The sequence below is a fragment of the Convolutriloba macropyga genome, chromosome 8 (genome assembly GCF_964194025.1).
Source record: "Convolutriloba macropyga chromosome 8, txConMacr16.3, whole genome shotgun sequence".
In the NCBI taxonomy this organism is placed as follows: Eukaryota; Metazoa; Xenacoelomorpha; order Acoela; family Convolutidae; genus Convolutriloba; species Convolutriloba macropyga.
In genome coordinates, this window is record NC_134475.1 from 13,305,609 (window position 1) to 13,327,750 (window position 22,142).

The 22,142-nt window shown below is 35.8% G+C and overlaps 1 protein-coding gene across 1 annotated transcript; it reads left to right on the forward strand.

Moving 5' to 3' along the window:
- The first annotated feature begins 219 nt into the window (after positions 1-219).
- Positions 220-21,356, forward strand: LOC142344482 (uncharacterized). The gene is made up of 9 exons (XM_075396145.1): positions 220-594; positions 3,772-3,977; positions 9,089-9,310; positions 9,738-10,048; positions 10,604-10,789; positions 11,058-11,241; positions 19,585-19,685; positions 20,253-20,395; positions 20,713-21,356. Exons 1-9 carry the CDS (start codon positions 225-227, stop codon positions 20,829-20,831), a joined length of 1,842 nt encoding a protein of 613 aa, XP_075252260.1. The 5' UTR covers positions 220-224; the 3' UTR covers positions 20,832-21,356.
- Positions 21,357-22,142: the final 786 nt, after the last annotated feature.

Sequence of the window (22,142 nt, forward strand, 5' to 3'; positions counted from 1 at the left end):
TGTCTGCAAAAGTTTGTATGATTAAATTATTGCTAGACCGTACAATTGAGAAGGGGTTGGGTCTATGGCCTAATTAAATATGGCACCATCCATTGCAGTTGAATCATGTCATCATATAGTTGTGCAAAAAAAACTAAGAGTTGATCGTGGCACCTTGTTAAAAGGCAGTTCTCAGTTTATTGCGTGTTGGTTGTTGACTTGAAAATTTTTTTCAGTTAGCAAAAATGTCTTCAAAGACTAAACTCCAAATGGGAATGGAGAAGTTAGTGGAAATGAAGTCCCACCATCGGACATTGCAACATTCAACAGAATCGAGTATGGTCCGAATTCTTGAAATCCTTCAACATTATCAGGCGACCTTCATGAGTAATTCAGAAGAAGTGGATCGCTTGAAGAAAGAGAACCTGAGGCTAAAGAACGAAGTTCAACGTCTTGAGTTCTCTCTAAATGACGTGAGATTGGCTGCGAATTCAGAAGCGGAATTAAGGATTAAGTACGAGAAAGAATTGGATGATTACAGTAGGCTGATTGCCGTGCTGAAGGATTTGATAAATTCTGGCAGTTCTAACAGAGATGCTCATCTCAGCCGCCTAGGTTGGTCAGTTGTTGCGCAGAAAATACTGCAACTGTTCATGCCAATGTATTCTGATTGAAATTGAAATTGATAGTTGCAGGCAATATTTTCTTGTCAAAAACCAAATATGTATCCATGTGCAGAAAGTTTTTTTGATAGCCGCACAGCGATAGCTAGGGCTATTATTGACCTTCTCTTGGTTTTTCACGATTCAAAGAAATTGAATTGTTTTGGGGCGCTGTCTTTTTTTTACAACTCGAAGAGGAGTATTGGTTTTAAGGTTTTTTTTACCGGAAGTACTATTCGTTCAGACGCTGTTTTGACCTGAAAGCGAAAGTGAGAAAAATTGCTGTGTGAACTAGTTTTTCTGAGCGAGAGACGTTTTTGATCATGTGCAGCGTGTACTGAATGACTTTTTGACTTTGAAAAGTAGTTTTTGACTGAATGGCACATAAAGATAACGATAACTGTCTTTAGCCGTTTTTTCGTCCAAGTGGGCAATTTTTTGCTTGTAATTTGGTTTTTTGCAGAAATGTTTTTTATTCGATGCTATATTGAAATGTTAACCTCGGAGATTGATATCACAGTGTTTTGCAGAGCCTGAAAATGCGATTCAAGTTCAAAATTGGCACATATTTTTTTTTGGATCCTTCAGTCGTCTTTTTGTCAAAAATCAGTTAATATGGCAGCTTTCCTTTGATAATTCATATACTCAACGCCTCTTTATACATCGATGTATTTTTGTATAAATTTGTACATATGCTTATCCGATTTTTGTAGTTTTTTTCCAATTTTTCTGTGTTTCTTGTCTGTATTTTGGTTTTAATTACTAGGAAGTCTTCTTGTACAACATGAGAGACTTTAGTTTTGTTCATCATTTAATCATTTTTTAGCGTTAAGTTTTTCAAAAACAGTTAATATTTTTTTCATAAATGAATTCCGTTTTTCATAAATTTTTTTGCAAAATGTTTTGATGTTTCGTATGTTTGAATTCTGATTTTTCTTTTTTTGTTCTGTTCAGGAGGATGAATTTTTGTCTGGGATAACTCGTTGTCTTTTCTTTGTATCAATTGCTGAACAATGAAACGTATTCGTTTTTCTCGATTTTTTCAATTTGATTTTTAACTTTCAAAAATCAAGTTTTAGTGTCTGTTACGGTGTTCCTTTCCTTGTGTCCGTATTCGTAACATTCTATTTTGTAGCATTCTAGCTTTGTCCTGGTACCTACATTTATAATGGTTATGTTTATTTCAGTTATAAAAAAAGTTGAATGATTTCAGCTTTTTAGATTTTCGTCCTTTCTTTGTTTGCAGTTGACGTCATTCAACATAAGGCAGTACTGAGAGTTTTCTAGATAGCCTTTTCCATTTTTTTATTACTGTTTGTTGTATTTTTCTTTCGGTCTTGGTTTTGTTTTTAAATGTTTTTTGCTTTTGAATATTATTCTGTTGCTTTTGTCTGTTCTATGATTATTTTAATTTTTGATTTAGTATGAAATCATGTTGTCTAGCAACAAGGAGGAAAGAAGTGTTGTTTTTGTTTTAATTGCAGTGATTAGTAACCTAATTGTAGTGGTTTTCTGATTCTTAAATTTGAGCATGATTTTTGGAAAAATTTAACTTAGTTTTTAAGGTAATATTATTATCTGCCGTTTGCTTTCGCAATCATGAATTGTTTGAGAGCACTTGATAACCTTTTCAGCCTATCAGTTTTTTCTCCATCCTAATTACTGCGGATTTTTTAACGTTACCAAACGTTTTCAATAATTTTAAAATTTGGCTGCATTTTGTTTCTCTTGGTGACAGTGGTCTAAATTCCACCAATTTTTAGATCAGAACTGAAGAGGTAATGAGTTAATGTTTTAATACAAAAAGGTAATGGCTTCAGCTGGAATTTTGGTTTTTTTGGTGAAGTTTCGACGCTTCGAGTCGCTTCCGGAATTCTGCCGGCTGTGTTTTTGAGATCTCTTCACACATTTTCATGATTTTTGAAGTCAAACTGGAGTAGTGATTTTGGTCACGCCGACAAGAGCGAAAAAGCGAAGGGATTCGCGGCGTAAAGTTTTTTGATCTAATTTTAAAGCAGAGTGAATAAATGGTGTTTGAACAAAAATTCGCTGTCTTGATAGTTGTTTTTTGTTCACATGCGGTAATTTCACTTCGATTTTTACTGTTCTTTTCTTTTTTTTTGGATCGGATTTTTTTCTAAATGCTTTTTCCAATCCATTCATAGTTCATTCCAGACCTAGTTTTTTTGTTTGAACCAAATTTTTATTTCTCGCTGTTTTTGTTCATAGTTGTTTTTGTTCACATGCGGCATTTTGACATTGATTTTCTGTTTTTTTTCTATTTTTGATCGATTTTTCTTGGAAGTGGTTTTCCTAATTCACTCATAGTCCGTTCTAGGTCTAGTTTTTTGTTTAGTCAATGAAAATTGTTTGAACTGTACGTCAGGACTTGCCTGTAATGTTTTTTTTTCGTCGGTAAGATTTTTGTTTCGACCATATGTCACAACCACTTCAAATGTGCTTTTTGTTCATTCGTTCATGCTATTTCATTTGAAGTTCGTGCGTGATGTCATTTTTCGCTCTTAATGGAGCGAATTTTTTGTTCATTAGCGTGATTAAATTGTTGGTCACACGTGACTTACCTCGCTCTAAAAAATGACTTTCTCACTTTGAAATTGACTTTTATTTACTTTAATTCAAAGAGATAAGTTCAATTGAAAATTGAATGTGTGTCACTCGAAATAAAGGTTGTTTGAGAGCAGCTAGTAGAGGCAGCTATAGATTATACGGATTTCTATTCAAAATTTAACATCTCAGCCTTCAATGAAAAGACTATTTTTTTGGTCCATCATTTTTTACTGTTTTTTTTTGAGACTGCAGATCTACAAATCTATTGTGGTTATTTTCGGGCAATCTGCCAGCTATGTTTATTACAGCTTGTTCGCAAATGAAGACAAAGTTCTCAAACTATTTGGAACTACCGCCTTTTCCACATAATTTTTGTTCTAGAATTTGCGGGCTAAAGCACTTTTAAAACTGCACTTGTTACCCAAAGCACTCACAATTACAATATTAAGATGCCGGTGATTTTTCCGGCAGGCTTTGAAATGGTTTTAATTCTGATTTCAAAAAGACCGCCACATAATAGCAATTGGAAAGTTTGATAGATACTCGTATGTTTTGTTTATAGCGGACAAAGATCGTGAGCTGTTGGACATGGCAACATTTCAGCACACTTTGAAGAAAGAGGAGGCCAAGAGGAAACCCCGCTTCTCTGACAAGTTCAACAAGACACCTGATTTTAACCTAGCCGGGAGGAGATCCTGGTGCAGTGATGGAGAGACCAGCACTAGTCAAGCAGACGCTCTCTCTTCCGAGGAGGAACTGCGCATCAAAGTTAGTTTTTGCGCGACCTTTTTTTAAAATTTGAATCGTACTCAATTGATGCAACACTGATTGTTTTCCCCTCAAATGTTGTGAATTAAATGCAAGGGCTCTGTAAACGTGCGTGTCTTTTTTATGCAATATTTTTGTTGACCATTTTGCACTTTTGCTCTTAAACATTCTTTGCTTTCAAGTGACTTTTTTAAGCTTGACTTTATTTCTATGTGGTCTCAATTGCTCTTGTTCAGAATTGAAGTTTGTTGCTAAAATATGATCGATTAAGTAGCAAAGCCGTCATATCTTAGTAGTTAAGATGGCAGGCTGCAGTTAGTTCTAGAGGTCGCGGGGAAACCCTATGAGGGCGGATTTTTTCCACCCAAAAAATTGTGGTCTTAATGCGATTTTTTGCTTAACCGATTTTTCGTCTCATTTATTTGACTTTTCGTCCTGAAAAGCAGGTAATGCTCGGAGGGCATTAAGTGGCCGTGCAGCTCTCTTAAGGCCTGGCGTCTTACTAGTCTCAGTATGCTTTTCACCGAAACTGTTCTGAGGAGACCTTTTCAGTGTGTGATGGGGCAGTTCTTTGTCTTAAAAGTTAGACCCCCTCAGTCACCCCCTCCCGACACCCCCGTATACCCTCCCGAGACCTGGAAATTTGGATCCCCTTCTTGTCCAGCTCTCCCATAACCCTACTCACTTCTCATCGCATAACCCTCCACCTCACCGCTTAACCCTCCAACCCCCTACCGCTTAACCCCCACTTCGCTTACCACCCCCCACCAGCTAATGCTAGCATCCCTAAGCCCCAGCTGCCTACTATTGAAGCCAGCCAGCTGCTCGCGGGTTGTTTGAGAGCAGTTTGCTAATCGGTTATGTTATTGGTAGCGGCCCTCACCTACTCAATCAAATATTGTAGCAGGCCTATTTTTTTTACTTTGTCGAATAAAAATTTGTTTTACTTTACCTTAATTCACAGCTTGTTCAACTTTTACTTATTGCTTTCTCAAAATATTTTCACTCTTTTCTAATTCTGCTCAAAGCGCTTTTAAACAGCAGTTGATCAGCCGAGCAATTTAAAATGAAAAGACTCAATACGGAACAACGAAATCAAAAATAGAAGAGCGATAAACCCAAAGTCCAATTTTAGACGCACGCTACGTAACTTGTTTAGTTTGCTTTTTTTAAGTTTTATAAGGTTTTGTATTAATACTAGTCACTGTACTACCCCTGTATCCATTCATTATGAAACAGGTGTATGTCTAACTACAAAATGAAAAAAATTTTCGCTTTTTTAATTTTTGGACAAGCTATCTTTTCCTTTTTTTTCTGTTATTTCAATCCCAATCGGGGTTATGGCAGTCAATAGCTGCTCTTTTCTGGCAATCTGCCTGTAATATTTATTTGTTTTCAAAGTATATATCTTTTTTAGTCCTGTTGGTCTTTGTTATGCAATTTTAGTTCGATCGTTTTTGTCTGACCAACAAATTTCGTGACTTTTTGTCTTGAGAAACGGGATAAAGTGGTAGAGTCCCAGGGCATTAAGTCACTGACCTGCTCGCTACGATCCTGACTTTTTTCTCTATATGTGCGACTCATGGAAACTGTTAGAGACAAATTCATTGTGTGAAGTGGAATTCTTTCGGTTTTGGACCCCACGATTATGAATTATGTCGTTAAATTCACGAAGGGAGCTTAATTGAGTGGCTGAGAATCTACGAGATATCAAATTTCAACAGTCACTCTTTGAATTCATTGCCTTGATTTTTGCGATACTCATTTGTCAAACGTGCAACTTCAATGCATCCGGATAGCTCTTTCAAATGCTTTTGTTTGAGGGAAAGAATATTTAGAAAGCATGTTATGAACTGAGTAGCTTTGACTTGAACCTAAGTTCAAATTTGTTCCTGTCAACAGCACACAAACACTTGCTGCGCAAGCTCATTGGTCGATCAGTTAGAAAAAAAGATTAATTATTATTTGGTACAATTGAATCAAAACATCGTAAAAATTGCGTGGGGTTTTGTCCTTTTTGTTCAATAGCCGCACAGCGATAGCTGGGTCTATTATTGGCCTTCTCTTGGTTTTTTTACGACTCGTTTTGACCTAAAAGCGAACGAGTAAAATTGTCATGTGAACTAATTTCTTCTGAGCAAGAGGTTTTTGATCATGCGCTTCAATCAGTGAATGACTTTTCGTCTTTGAAAAGTGTTTTTGAGAGAATGGTGCTTATAGATAACTCCTTTTTGACGGTTTTTTCATCCATTTGATTCAATTTCTTTCCTTGCATATTTTTGTATTAATAGTTTTTGACCAATGCTGCATTAATATCTAGCTCGCTGAAATTGATACCACAAAGTTTTTGAACGCCTAATGCGTTTTAAGTGCAAAATAGGCACATATCTTTTTTATTTTATTAATAGCCGCACAGCGATGGCTGGGGCTATTATTGGCCTTCTCTTGGTTTTTTATTTCGTCGTCGCGATTTTTGTTACGACCATATGACGTCACAACCACTTCAAATCTGCTTTTTGTTCATTCGTTTATGCAATTTCAACTGAAGTGCCTGTGTGACGTTGTTTTTTGCTCTTAGTGGAGCGAGTTTTTTTGTTCATTCGCGTGATTAAATTTTTGGTCACACTTGACTTACCTCACTATCAAAAATGACTTCCTCGCTTTGAAATTGACTGTTGTTTACTTTAATTCAAAGAGATAATGTCAAATGGGTGTGTGTGTCACTCTAAATGAAGTTTATTTGAGAGCAGCTAATAGAGGCAGCAAAAACTTATACAGATTTTTAATCGAAATATAACATATCAGTCTTCATTGAAAAGACGAATTTTTTTGTCTGTCCTTTTTACTGTTTTTTGAGACTGCAGATCTACGAAGCTACTATTTTCTGGCAATCTGCCAGCTATGTTTTTTTTCATTTTTTCTTTATTTTTGTATCTTTGAAAGGACATTTTTCTAGAGAACAAGTGTATCTGGCAACGACCTTTTGACAGCTTAATCATTAGCCACTTAGCTATAGCTTACCTCATTTTTGTTTTGTAGGATTTTAAATATACTAATCCGATTTTTGTCCACTTTTTTGTTTTCAGTTAGTATAAAGTCTTTTTGTGCACAGCGGGGAATTTTTATTTTGTGTTTTGAATAATTAGTATGGTTCTTGGCTTTATCTTAGTAACTCATTGAGAAATTGTTTTCAGAAACGCAGTTTTAACGATATATTTTTTTTACAAAATTTACGAAAAATTTATACAACTATTTTTGCAAAATTGTTTAGTGTTCTAATTATTGAAACTGTTGCAACTTGTTTCGAATAGACAATAAGTTGGGCATGTAATCTTCCGAGCCATGAATGCTGTATAAAATTGTCTGTTTTTCTACTTAATTTTTCTATCTGATTTTTCGAAGTAGTCTTTTTGTTTCTTTTTTCTTTTTTGGCATTGTTTTTGTATTATATAAACTCTAGCCCGTATCATTCTAGCTTTCACCTAGAATGTTTTTTCTCAATAATTTGCCTTTCGTTGAAAAGTTTTGTTTTCACATTTGATAGATTTCTCAAAATTTTCTTGGTTTGCAATAGTTTTCATATATAATGTACTTCTTAGGCTTTGCTAGGTTTAGTTTCAGAAACTGTTACTGATACCTAGTTTTTGTGAATTTTTTGGGGCCAGATTTCTAATAAACTATTTTTCTTTATATTTGAGTGTTACTCTGTTCCTTTTGTTTTCAAGATTCTTTTTATTTGGCAGTATTTTGATTTCATTTTCTCTGCTATCTCCAACAAGAAAAAAAATCTATCTTAATCTTCTTTTCTAATTTTTAAGTGCTCTGAAGTCCTCTTAAAAATGTTTAGTGTGTTCTTAAGTCCTCTTAATTTCAGTTGAGGTAAGCAACTTTTGTGGAAAGCAATTTTCGATGAAGGCAATTTTATTTCTAAGACTGAAATATGCTTACCGACTGTCTTTTAGGTCGCAGAGTGAATTGTGTAGCGCCGATTTTTTTTGAATAATATGTTTAATTCTTTCGTGAGTTTTTAGCCGGTCCGTTTTTTTAGCTTATCAATTTTTTTGCCGTCTGAGAATTTTGGCCAATTTTCAACACCACCAGATATTTTTAGTAAATTGAAAGTTTGCGTTATGAAGATATCTCAGTGAATGCTTCTGTCAACCTTATGTCTTTAGATTTAAATATTTGATTCTTTTCTTATGATATCGAATGATTGACTTGTTTTGGTGTTAGCTAGTTTCAATGATGTCAATCGTCAAATCTTTATCGTTATGAGGTATAACATTTTTACCGATTTTTTTTTCATCGAAGCTGATGAGGTAAGGAATAACCGTTTTAAGACAAATAATGATAATGGTAATTTAAATTTTAAGATAATTAATGGTTTCGTCTTTAGTTATGGTTTTGCTGGTGAAGTTGCGACGCTTCGAGTCGCTTCCGGAAGTCTTCCTTTTTTATTTCGGAATTCTTCCGGCTATGTTTTTTATTTCGTCTTCAAGAGGTTTTTACGACCAGAAACTGCTTTTTGCTCATTTGTTCATGCAATTTCAATTGAATTGCGTGCGTGACGTCATTTTTCACTCTTTGTGGAGCAAGATTTTTTTTCTTTCGCGTGATGAAGTTTTTGGTCACACGTGACTTACCTACCTCACTCTCAAAAATGACTTCCTGACTCTAAAGTTGACTGTTCTTTTCTTTAATTCAAAGAGATAAGGTCAAGTGCGTGTGTGTGTGTGTGTGTGTGTGTGCCACTCGAAGGTTATTTGAGAGCATCTATTAGAAGCATCAATAAGTTTGACAGATTCCTAATCAAAATGTAACATCTGAGGATTTAATAAACTTTTTGTGTCTGTTATTATATTTTTGAGAGTGCAGATCTACGAAGCTATTCGGCTATTTTCTGGCAGTCTGCTTGCTATGTTTTCTTTCTTGTTGATCTCCCAAGTCTTTTGTGCTGCGGCGGGAGTTGTAATGTCAAGGTCATTGGTTACAACACTGATTAAAAAACTGAAAAAAGAACAGAAAACAAATGAGGATTCTGAACAATAACAATACTGAATAGCCTAAGTTCTGGATGTCTTTTTACCAACAGCTTTTGTTTGAATTATTAGGAAATACAGAGAAAGAGTAAACGGCGGTCAAGTGTACATCTTCCGGAGGAGACGCCCAAGCAGAAGCACGTTAGATACGACAACCATAATCACCAGCAGCCCCTACATGCAAAGTGGCCAATGAGTGCGCATGTAGGAGGCAGCAGTGCAGTTGCTGTACATGCGCTAGCCAGTACTGGTTCATCATCTGCGAGCTTGGAGAGTGTTGGAAACCAAGCAAAGGTGAGATATGGTGATTAATGAACATTGTCGTATCTGGTTTTTCAGAGCGTAACCTGTTGCCAGCACTGAATGAAGCAAGCTAAAATCTGTGAAAAGTTACGTCCAATAAATGATCTGACGCCATTAGTTAGACATAATTCTGACTGCCGCATTTGCCAATAAGTTTTGACAAAAGAGTTAGTGATTTTGACTATTTTAAACTGTTTCATTCGATGACAAGACAAATGAGCTAAATAATTACCAAGTTTTTTTATTCATCTCAAGCTGCGTTTCTGATTTCATGCAATTTTATTTTGCCATGCTCACCTGTTTATCGACAACAGCTGTTATAAACAAGTCGAGACTGACTTACCCTGTTGAGCACACAATTGTGTTGGATTTAAAAGATTTACTTGCACATTCCTATCAATTTTGTTGTTGTTTTTAGCATTGTTTCACAAAGAAGACAATACTACGTACTGAAGACTGTACTGTGTGCGGAAAGAAACTAAAGTTCAGCAACGAAGCACATAAATGCAAGAATTGTAAGTTTGTTTGTCACTCCGCATGCAAGATGGAGGCTTTGCTCAGACCCTGTCCCAAGAATGTAGTCAGTGGAATCAAATCGATCGGAAAACTTGCTCAGTTCTGCCCAACTCAGCCACCCTATGTGCCCAAAGTTCTGGCCACTATTGTGAAGGAGATCGAAGCCAGAGGACGAACAGAATCTGGACTCTACCGGATTCCAGGGACGCACAAGTAAACAACTCTTCTTTTTGTATTGTGCTCCAATACTGTTTTATAAGGTTTGTTTCAAATTTACTTAGACTGGTAATGTACACAATGTCGAGATAACAGTAGTTTCATAGTTAGGTCTTAAGTAGTTAGAAGTGTTTGCACATCCAAGCAAATAATTTTCTATGTGTGAAAGCTGCAAAATGGTATTTTACATAACTCAATTTAAGGGTGACGCTGTCGACAAAAAAATTGGTCATAATTAAAATTTCTGGATAATAAAGGAGATGTTAATGCCCAGTATTAACTTCTTCATTGAATCAATGTAAGTCGCCATATTTGGCGATTGATTTGTGTAAAGCGCCATGTTTGTAATGATTGCTAACAAAAAGATGAAAGAAAACTCATGTAAAACGGAAGTGATGTTTTTGATATAATCTGAAAAACATGGGAAACCAACAAATAAACATGAAAACAAGAAAAAAAGACTGAATACGGCCAAGGATAGGCCACCGTCGAGTTCAGGAGTGCTGTTTTGTGTGATATAATACGTTGAATAAGATAAGGGTGTTGGCTTAGGATTGTTGGTGACATTATGGACCAGATTTCGAGAAGCAAGACACCCTACTTGAGTGGCCACGACATACACACAGTGTGCAGTGTGATGAAAGACTTCATCAGGAGAATGGAGGAGCCAATTGTCTCTTACAGACTACACAAACAGTTCATGAACACTGCAGACATGGACAGCTCAGATGCAGCCGCGTAAGTGCAAATCACTTCTTCTATCTTTCCTTTATCAACTCCAGCAACCACTTTTGTATTCAATAGGCAGCACTGCCGGTTTACATATAGGGTGAGTAGTAAGAAATGGGGATTAATCAGCATTCATTTTTCTATATTTTGAAACGTCCGCCATTTTCACAAGCGCCTTCCCTCGCACTATGTTACCCTGACAAAAGCATAATAGGGGCTATAATGCGAAAGACGCCAATATTATTACCGGAGGAGACTAAAAATTTCTGTGTTACAGAGTGCTGGTTTCTCTGATCTCTGAGCTTCCAGTTGTGAACCGGGATACACTCTCCTTCATCATGCTGCATCTGAAGAGGGTGGCCCAGTGGAAGCACTGCTCGATGGGAAGTGACAACCTTAGCAAGATATTTGGACCCACTCTCATCAGACACTCGGCTGAGTGTGTAAACACTGAAAACAACGTTAGTAGATAAGCTGTCAACACAAAGGTTTTTCTTAACCGAGTAAGTGGTGTGTTTTGTGGAAGATTACTTATCCATGTTTCATCCTTGAATTTTATGAAAAGCAGCTATCACATACTATGATTGTATGGCACTTCAATAGTACTTTTCATCATATCCCTGCATGGTAATTTCTGTTTTTTTTGCATCCGGCAGAAGTTAGTGACTGTTTTGTGTTCTTGCTATCCTAGTTTTCTTGAACAGTTTTGATCGAACACCATATCATTCAGTAAGGTGATCCTACAAGTATATAAACTGTGATTGCTTTTATTTTTTGCTCGTATATTGTGAAACTATATTTCTCTGTTTTCCTTGAATTTTTAGTTGGTCGGCTTGTCAGGTGATTTTTTCTTTCAATTTTTAATAGCCGCCCTCATCTTCTCAGCCGGCTATTATAGCGCTCCTAAATTTTTTTTACAATCCAAGAATTGGATTGTATTGGTGCTCTGTCTTTTCTTTTATTTTTGTAAGATGTTTTCACACTTTTCATGACTTTGAGCTTTCAGAACAAGATAAACAGGTAAAGCTCAGCGGTCATCAACGTTCATTAGAGGCCCTTAGACGCGCTTAATAGTCTTTCAATTGCTTAGAGTGGCGAAGCTACTGGAAAGGCCGTAATTCAAGGTTAAAAGGTCATTTTTAGGAGTTTTCGAGCCCAAAATGTTCCAATTTTTTTGTGTTTGTTCGCCATTTTTCGAATTTTTTGTTGGACCAGTCTAAAATTGAGGTTTGTAAACGTTGATAAAGGTCTTTTTCAAGGCATAATTATTTTCTATGATCGTTTTAGGAGCTATATGTTTTGGTACTCCAAATATAAACACGCAATTTTATACTAATTTTTACAATTTAAAAAGTTTTAATAAGTTTTTTTTGTCATTTTTTGAGCTTTTTCAGACCTAGGTTTCAAGAAACCTGCTTCAGTGTTTGATAATAGGTTACTGCATAGTTTCTAGTGTTAATGGAATGGCTTTTGAACATTTTAACATCACGAGTTTTTGCAATTTTTTTGGAAGTTTTTGTCATTTTTTAGGTTTCTCAATCATCAAAGGCCACGGAATTTCCTCTACGGTTCAATACTAGGTTACTGCATATTTTCTAGTGGCAATGAATAAGTAACTGCACATTTCTTTAGAGGTAATGTGTTGGTTATCAATTTTTTAATAACATGAGTTTTTCTAATATTTTGTAATTGTTTTTTCTAAATTTTTTTGCCATTTCTGAGTTTAACTATCTCTGCTGGCCCACAAAACTTTTTCGGTCTTGCAGTTGGGTTATATGGCAGAACACCACGGACCAAAAATGGTTATGAACATTTTATTGCCGCAAAATTTAGAAACTTTCTTTAAATTTTGCACTTGTCAGTTTTTACGTTCGTCAAATTTCTCGAGTTTGTCTACCTTTAGTGGAGTCTCTTTCATGTCTTGTGCGTGAGTAAATGAGTATATTGAATTGTATCATATTTGGCCTTCATGATAAAAGCTTCAAGAGTTATCCGTGATTATTTTCTTATTTATTTTGTTTGATTATTTTAATTTCTCAACTTTGAGATTGTCTTTTTGCTGGGATTGTTCAATTGATCTGCTGGTCAGGTTCTTTTTAGTTCTCAGTATTTCATTCAATTCTTTGGATTGTATTTCAGGACTTTTCCTGCTATGTCTTTTTACTTTGTTGAACTTTTTTTCTCTTTTCCCATTTTGCCGCTTTTTCGACATTTTGCGTGAAATCTTTCGACTATTCTAAGCTAGTTTCACTCTTTTGTCTTTCTGCTAAAAGTTATTTTGAACATCAGTTGCTCAGCAAAGCAATTCAAAATGAACAGAGTCAGTATAAAAAATTGTCAGAAATAGAAACGGGATAAAGCCCATTTTTAGATGCCCGATACTTGAACTTTGTTCTCATAAGTTTTAGTTACTATCTATAATGCTTATTGGTATTGATACTAGACCATGTAGCCTCTCACTGTTAAATTACGAAATGGCATCAAAATAAATTGCACTTAAAAATGTTTTTATACAAAAATCAATTTTTGTTGAATTTTTCTTTTCTTTCAATCCCAATAGAGTTATGGGAATCAACGGCGGCTATTTCCCGGCAATCTTTTGGGTATTTTTTTTATCTTTTTTACAAAAAATTTTTTTAATTTAATTTCAGGACTTGTCATGACTGCGTGACATCATTTCTCACTCTTAGTGGAGCGATTTTTTTTGTTCATTCGCGTGATTATGTATTTGGTCACACGTGACTTACCTCAACCTCAAAAATGGCTTCCTCACTCTTAAATTGATTTTTCATTACTTTAATTCAAAGAGAGAAGGTCAAGTGGATGTGTGTTACTCTAAATGAAAGTTATTTGAGAGCAGCTAATAGAGGCAGCTATAACTTAAGCAGATTCCTAATGAAATTGTAATATCTCGTCCTTTAATGAAAACTATTTTTCGTCTGTCTTTTTCACTGTTTTTGCGACTTCAGATCGATGAAGCTATTGCGGCTAGTTTCTGGCAAATATGTTTTTGACTAAGATATTTAATTTTAGAATGACGTCAATTGATAAATGACTAAGATCTGACAATTTTTTCAGTTCGAGCAATGTTCTTTCGATTTTTGTTTTATTTTGATATCAGCAGACCGCTGCTCAAAAGTTTTTTGAAGGTTTAAAATAGATGATCGGTACTATTGAAGAGAAATTTGAAACTGAAAAAACAACCTGCAAAAAATTTTGAATTTAGGATGTGTTCGAAAGAGGTTAATTATTTTGACATGACACTGATAGAGCAAAGTCTCTTTCCACTTATATGAAGGAATGAATATAAATGAAGTCACAAGTAATTCAGTGCTAACAGGTTACAGAAAATACTGAACAGGTTTGCCTTTTTAATTTAATTAGAACATCAAAACTGCAAAACTCTTCCAAATATTTTTTATCGTTTTTAGAAAGAAGTGAATTGACCAAATGTTTACGATCTGGTTACAATTTGCAGTTGAGGTGATTTTTTGTCAGCAACGTTTCATTAATACCAGAAGTGACGCTCATTTTTTTTAATTCCTCAAACGAAGTTTAGCTTTTATATTAGTCCTGTCGGTCTGTTTTTAATGCAATTTTTTGTCCGAGCCATTTGATTTTTCGTGCTCAAAAACAGGATGAACAGGCAGCGCCCTGCGGGCATTAAGTTCTCTTAAGGGTCCTTCAGCTCACTATCATCCAAACATGTGGTACACAGAAACTGTTTTCTAGACTTATTTACACTTATGGTGTGAAGAATGGTTCCTAGAGGTTGAACCCCCCCCCCCCCCGCTGATCACCACCACTCGCTTCACCACCAATCCCCACCCTTGCGTTCAGGCCGTACGGGCCACTTGATTCTAAAGAGCCCATCTCACTCCCCCCTCACTGTTGTCTCCACCACCGTCAGCCCAGCCCCCTCAGTGCTCGCCCCGCTGCGTTCACATCACGCCCCTTCAATTAACCTAAAGCTAGCATCACAAAACTGTGGCTAGCTACTGACGAAGTCAAACGCTCGCCGGTCGTCCGACGTTAATCGGTTGTGTTTATAGTTTCTAGAAATCAGGGAGACCGTTGCTTTTATTTGAGAATTAGAACTGGGGTTTCAAGAGTTTTGAGACAAAGAAAATTTTGTGAATTTTGCAGAGGAATAGTTTCAAGCCTGCATAACCTTTGCCTTTTGAGATGTTTTCGGAAGTGATTGATAAATTTGATATCGGAATGTGCCTCAAATGTTGCGTTAGAGGCTGGAGAGTTCAAATCGAAATTAAAGAAATATTTTCTCGCAAACAGAATTTTTTTCACTCTGGGTGAATACTTCAAGTAGTGCTTTTATTTGCCATCAAAGGCCAGAGCAACTCAATTTTCTGTTGAAATTGTAAGGATAGACTCGCGTTGCTTTTTTTGTCACAACAATGTAATGCGGTGTCAAAATTCTTTGATGGTAATCAGCGTATTTATGCGTATATCTCCATGACAATACGATGATCGCCATTTTTTGTGCTGAAAGTTTTTTTGAGATTTGACCCTTGCAATTGCATAGAAGTTAAAAAACATTTCAGAAGCTGAGTCATCGCTCGCAAAGTAATTTGCACTCCTCCTAAAGCAGCATCCCTTATTCGTTCAGTATTAACCAATTGATGACATGAAATTAATCAAAAGAACACTTGTTGATTCAAAAATCAACCTAGTCTAGAGAATCATTACTGATTGTCAATAAGAACACAGTTCCTATAATGCATCTGAACATTTAAATTAAAATTTGAACCTGCTGCCATTAAAGCGAATTTATTGGAATATGAATGCCCATCTGAGATAATTTTTTTAGTTATATATTTTTATATTAATTTCATTAATTCCCGGAAACATAATTCTAGTTAACAAAGATCAGACCCAACGTTCAAATCTTTGAATAACATTTGATCAAAACAGAAACGAATCGGAAAAAAAAACGAAAAAGGTCTTACAGATATAACGTGGCAATTGTTATCACATTAACATATGTTATAACATATCACAAAATGTATAAAACTGAAATTCAAATCAGTTAAAGATAGGAAACACTAAAACTTTGCACTTGCATCGATGTTTTTCAATGTTTCATGTCAATCAATGATTTTCTAATCCCTCCTCTAAAACACATTCGAAAACTTCTTCATATTGTGAGCTCTTTTCTGGAGCTTTGACAGCGTCATTGACGTCATTTTCCTCACTTATCTGATATCAATGACACTGAAAAGTTCTCCGAACCACGGCTGACACCTTTCTTCGCAATAACAACCGGCTTTACAACCGTTTACTTGATTGTTGATCTCTGCAATTCCTGTCATGAACTGGTTTTGTTAACTGCACTAACATGATCCTTCAAATGAATACAAACTTTGACAAACTTAAATTCTCTTCACTGCGCTTGAAGCTTCCGCTGTGCATTACATTTTAAAATATGCCCTTTTTGCCAAATTTAGCGCTAACTTAAGTACCCTTCGAAGCTGAAGTCGGACATGCCTCTGAACTCTGGGTATTGTTCACCGTCCCATCTTACTCAGGTTTCTTATTGTCGTCGTTTTTGAGAAAGTCTCATCTTTCCCTGTAGGAACTGTCGCCTCATTCTCTTCGTTCTTTTTGTACCTCTTCCTTGGTTGCAGGAACACGGCCAGTTGCGTAACAGCTAATCGACCCCACTTCTTGTAAATTGGGGTTGAGCGGATCAATGTTTAAGCCAATTAAAGAAGAGCTGACGAATTAAATTTCACAGGCTGATTTTTAACTTCGGTAAATGATTCACCGCATTTTTCTCCGCAAATCAGAATATTGGGATGCACTTATATTATTTTCCAGTTCCCTTTCAATATGCGTAATAGAAAGTTCAACATCCTTCTCCGCACTTCCAAATGTTTTAAAATTGCTCTTAAGTGATGAGGGGCGTGGTGCACTGTGTTGTTGAGGTGGTGGTGGGAAACGTTAGGGGGATCTGGTATAGAGGGGGGGGGGGGGGGGTGTGAAGCTTGAACGTAGAGCCCCTCCAACCTGGCGCTGTTTTGATGAGGAGTGCGTGTGTGTGTGTGTGTGTGTGTGTGTGTGTGGGGGGGGGGGGGGGTTAAATATTTAGATTTATATATAGGACAAATTCCCCGTTCAAGCCCTCCACCTCGGCGCAGTCTCTAGGTTAGGATGTTGAGATAATGGCTTAAGCATTTTGCCGTTTTTTGTCCACGCTGAATTAATATATAGATATTATTTGTCAATTTTGCTCGCTTTTTTGTAAAATCTTGAACAACAAAGATTTTGGAAATTTTTGTAGCTATTTGACTATCAGGGGGAATTGAACTTTTTTCATGACTTGCACTTGAGGTATTAGGTGGGTTTTGCAGCACAAAATTGATTTTGAAGCTATTTACTTCAGAAAAGTTTTGTTAATTTTTAACCTCTTTTTGTCGCTTTTTGCTTTTCTTTGTCTATTAGATATCCACCTGGTTTTACTCAACATTGCAGGTTATTTTTTGTTGGGCTCATGAATGAATTAGTTTGATCTGAAGTCGTCTTCGCAAATGTTTGACAAATTAGCAATGATTCCACATTTTTCAGTTTTATGTGGTCAGGAAAACTTCCTTTGATCAAGAAGCTGCTCTTGCGTTATTTTTACAATAGGTTTTTTCGTTAGTTTTTAAGCATGACATCTGAGTTTAGGAAGACCAAAAATCTTCAGCGTATCTTCAGTTTCTTGTTGATTTTCTTACATTATTTGATGTTTTTAACTGCATCTGATTGCGTCTTATTTAATCTTCAGCTCCCTCCGAATTGAATCCGCTAATTTAATTAGCGGCGGTGTATTAAAAAATATATAAAGGAGATGTACCATAAAAACAGCTTGTTTTTATTTAGTTCTCGTTGTGTAATTTTTTAACATAAATTTTGTTCACTGAAATTTAACGTTATAAACTCAAGATATATGCGAAAATTAAGGTTTGAAATATTTAATGGCTATTTAATTGTAATATTCGAAACAGTTCAAAAACGTAACTACGTAATAAACTACTTAAACGCTTGTTTACTAATGAAACCACTAAGGCACAAATCAATTAAACACAACCTCAAAATATAAAAATTAACATCAAGTAGTCTGTGTAATTTGCGTTTGCATATAATGTTCCAACGCTGCTCATCCACATTTTGGCTAATTTTCTATCAAATAAAGAAGAGTTAGAAAACTATCAAAAATTCAAATATTGTTCAAATTGTTGGTGTCTGAAAAAAATGCTCTCAACTCAAATCACAAAGTAAAGTAAATATTACCTCAGAGGGTTGATATGACTTGCCATTAATAATATTCTGGGACAACACAAACAACAAAATTAAATAACATCAATGAATATCATTTACATCCAAAACTCAATGTTTTGGATGTAAATGATATTCATTGATGTTCATTGATATTCATTGAAAAAGATACTGAACGAAGTCAAAGCAGAGCCAACAAAACCTATTTTAGACAAAATTAATGATTTTAAATTAATTCTGTTTCACTAGAAAAAATTCGTGAAAAGTCTTAGTGATATTTGGCAAAATTCTGACAAAAAAGAACAAAAACGGCAGAGTTAAGAATATGTTTATATTTTTTGAGAATAAATAATTTTTGAATACTGAAAACCATTAGATGTCAACTGAAATCTTAAATAGGTGTTTGTTCCATAGGAAGACATTGAGACCTGTCATTATCCAGAACATGTTGTACGTCTACAAAATCAAACGACAAATACAGAAAACAAAAATTCAATTAAACTTTGCGAGAAAACGGCGTCGAAGCCATTACAACCATAATCTGTTCCGTAAAGATTAAGATATAATCAATTGTTTGAACAAGAATAATGTGATATGCCACCTGTATTTATTGAGACACGGTAACCAGTAAAAAACTTTAGCTGTCAGCTCAAATCAGTAAATAGGCTCCTTTATTCATCCATAGGATGCCGCTAAGACCTGTAATTGACCAGAGTTTTTTATACGGCTACAAAAACAACGGCAAATAAAGACGAAAATTTCCAATAAGTTCTACAAGATAAGGAGTGACAATCTGAATTAGTTTTGGACTGTAGAATGCAACGGTTTGATCAAAACTATCCTTGCTGTTGCTGGTCGTCCATTGGGAGTACCTAATGGTTCCAAATTTTATGGATATAGATAATTTGGCAAAAAAGTCAATAAATCAAAAATAAATTATTCATTTTGGAAAGTTAGAGATAAATTAGCAAAAAAAATGGCAACATTTTAGTTCAAGAACACTCTCAAAGGAAGCGGAAGTGAAACTATTACTCTTTGGAGTTAATGGAGAATGTTTGAGAAGTTTTTTAGGAGTATTGATTCGGCAAATTTGTCTAGAGAAGTTTATTTCGTCTTTTTTTGAAAGGCTGGATTTTTAAAACAATTAGCCAAAAAGTTGCATCAGACAGTTCAACAATCTTCTAATCTTTAGAGGTAAAAGCAACAGCACTATCGTTAGCAGGTTTGACACGTGTTAGTAAAATTGGCAAAAAAATTGCGTTAAAGTACTGAAAATGTGATAAAACAACGAAAATCAGTCAAATATTCACGGGGAAAAAACGAAATTCAAAAATTTTTGTCATTTATTTTACGACAGACTTTCTAATGATACCACTCATAGACCTCTATGATGACTATAGCGATGGGCCAAAATTCTCTTTTGAGTAAATAGTTCCTCCCCTCTAAAGTGGGGTCTGAACGCTAATTTCCGATTTCTATTACATGTAATATTTTAGTATTTTAATTCAATTTATGTCTGCTTACAGGCGATGGCATTGGAGGAGGCCAGACAACACCCGCTGGTTATGCAGAGACTGTTTGACATCCCAGAGCACTTTTGGAGCCAGTTCCTCACCCCATCGTCCAGGTAAAGTGCTGTTACGTGTTTAAGCGTTCTAGTTGTCATTAGAACTAAATTAAGTCTTCTGAACATTTAACAGAAAACCTTCAAGTACTCTGAGGAGATACTTTTCGAGGCTCAGAATGTTAGTCACTCGTCAAAATTTCGGTTCTCTCATCTTTATGTTCACCTGTTGCTACTATATTGACCCTATCAATTTTAAGTTATAGTTGGTTCTAAGCTCTACATAACTGAATCAGATTCGCTACCAGGACAAAAATGGCCAATGTTTCAAAATATTTACGCAATATTTGAACCTATGGTTGAAATGATGAAAAAGAGACTATTCAACATAATTGTAGCTGTGCGAGGTAATTTATATATTTAAAATTTATAATCCCGAGATTATTCATTCCTAAAGTGTGAAAATTTATATTGGGGATATATTCAACGATGTTGTTACGTAGTAAAGCGCGCCTGTCCGACGTTTTTGAATCCGATTGAATCAGAAACGGAAAAACTTGCCTGATGTAAGAATCAGTTCGAAAGCGTTTATTGTGACTTGATATTCATTATTTGTGTGTAATTTGTAAGCGGTGGAGCACAACACGATACGGATGCGACTTCATCTGAATCGGACGTGCCTCCTGTCACTCCAGCAGGATGTCCACGAACACCTGGCACTGTGCTCAGAACAATCAGTGAAGACCGTCTGTTGGATAGTGCAGGGGGTACAGGTGAGTGCTGTTTCCTCCACTGACTTGAAGTTCTTTCAAATGCTTTGCTTAATTTATTGTGTATCTACAGGTAGCGTCTAAGTACTCTACTCCCCCAATAGTTATTTAGTCTACGAGACATTCGGCGGATCATGAATGGCTCCCCGGTGAGCTATAGCTCAAAAACGGGTGGGTGTCTTACAGTTTATCTTGGGACTAATTGGAATTAAATCCTCCGGTTATGTTTATGGTAATGGAGTGGACTATATCATGCCCATTAAACGTGGGGGGGGGGGGGGGGGCTATAATGGAAAAGCGGAACTTAGAGTTGTTAACAGGTACTGATTCGGATACTCCGGTGATGTACGGACCTAGCAGTGCTGTGGCTCACAGGACAAGGTACAAGAACATCGGCATCAACAAGGGATCTCGATACTTCACGTCTCCTCTAAGATAGACAGAGTTCCTTCTGATAACAACGCCGAGGTGCTTAAGCAAGCGTAGTTGATCATGCATTATTAGATGTTAAAGTCCGACCCGAATAGTTGGGCTTGTTATGAGTTTTATGTATGCTAAAATCTGTCTGCTATCTAAACGGCTGTACGAGATACAATCCTTCATTCGTACAATTATTCTCCTCTAAGTTGCACTAAAACACTCGTAGTCCCTAAAGGGTGAAAATATTAATAACGAAATATATCAAAGCAGCTTCAATCTATCATTAATTCTCATGTGTGTAAGTTCGATTGAATATATTTGTTTTTGGTCTTGACTGAATACTTACTCTATTGTCCTCGCAATAAAATTGTGATTACAGAATCTAAATGTGAGTCTTGAAGCAATTTAACTCTTAGTTTTACCAAAGTAATTTTAGTTTGTGGTTGAGTTTTGTCATTTTAAGATCTTGGATGTGTTTTAAGTACTCTTTAAAACTGAACTGTGCAGTTGAACCTTGTTTGCAAAATAAATTGTGTTCGTTTGACTTTTTATTGAGTGTTCAGTCAATGTGGTGAGCTTCTAGAATTTTGAGGCGACAGGACAAAATACCAAATGACACATTACTGTCACAATGGTTTTTCCTCCGTAATGAGAAAAATGTTTAGACTAATCATTGCTAGGCGGGATACTTTATTGCGATGAGCATGACTCTCTCTTTGGACTAAATGGGACTTAATATGAAATTTTACAATCAAACAAGAGATAGGTTGTTAGAGTAAGGATGCTGAATTTAGTAAAGCTCGCTTGTAATTCCAACTATCTACCATTTTGCAACCGGACTATTGAACACGAAGATCGAGAGGAATCGCTTACCATTTCATTAGGTATTATGGTTTTGGCTAAAATGTAAGCGCGCGGTGAATAGCCAGTCAACGTTAATTCATGATCATTCCCTCTGATAGAAGACTCCTCCATCTCAGTTTGAAGAAGAGACTTGTAATGAACTTTATCATCATTGCATAAAATTATTTTTGAGCATTTCGCGTACGTATCATCGTATTCCCTTTTGTTCTGAACTAATCTCGAAGTCACTTTAATACCGGATTGTTTTTTGTTAATCTGAATTAATAGCGCTATAACAAAGTTCATTGCATTTTTAGATCAGTTTGTTCTTCGAACTAATTAATGCCCTCTAACAAAGTTAGCTGGAATTACTTGGTCCTATAGTCTGCTTTTTAATTGCTCTCAAACAAAGTTTGTAGCAACTATATTAGTCCTGTCGGTCTTTTTTACGCGATTTTTCGCTTGACTGATTTTTCGTCTGACGCTT

Excerpts from the sequence above, each read along its gene's own strand:
- LOC142344482 (XM_075396145.1), top strand. The coding sequence starts at position 225 with ATGTCTTCAAAGACTAAACTCCAAATGGGAATGGAGAAGTTAGTGGAA. Across the intron at positions 9,311-9,737 it reads GTGTTGGAAACCAAGCAAAG|CATTGTTTCACAAAGAAGAC; the intron begins GTGAGATATGGT and ends TGTTGTTTTTAG. Across the intron at positions 20,396-20,712 it reads GGATAGTGCAGGGGGTACAG|GTACTGATTCGGATACTCCG; the intron begins GTGAGTGCTGTT and ends AGTTGTTAACAG.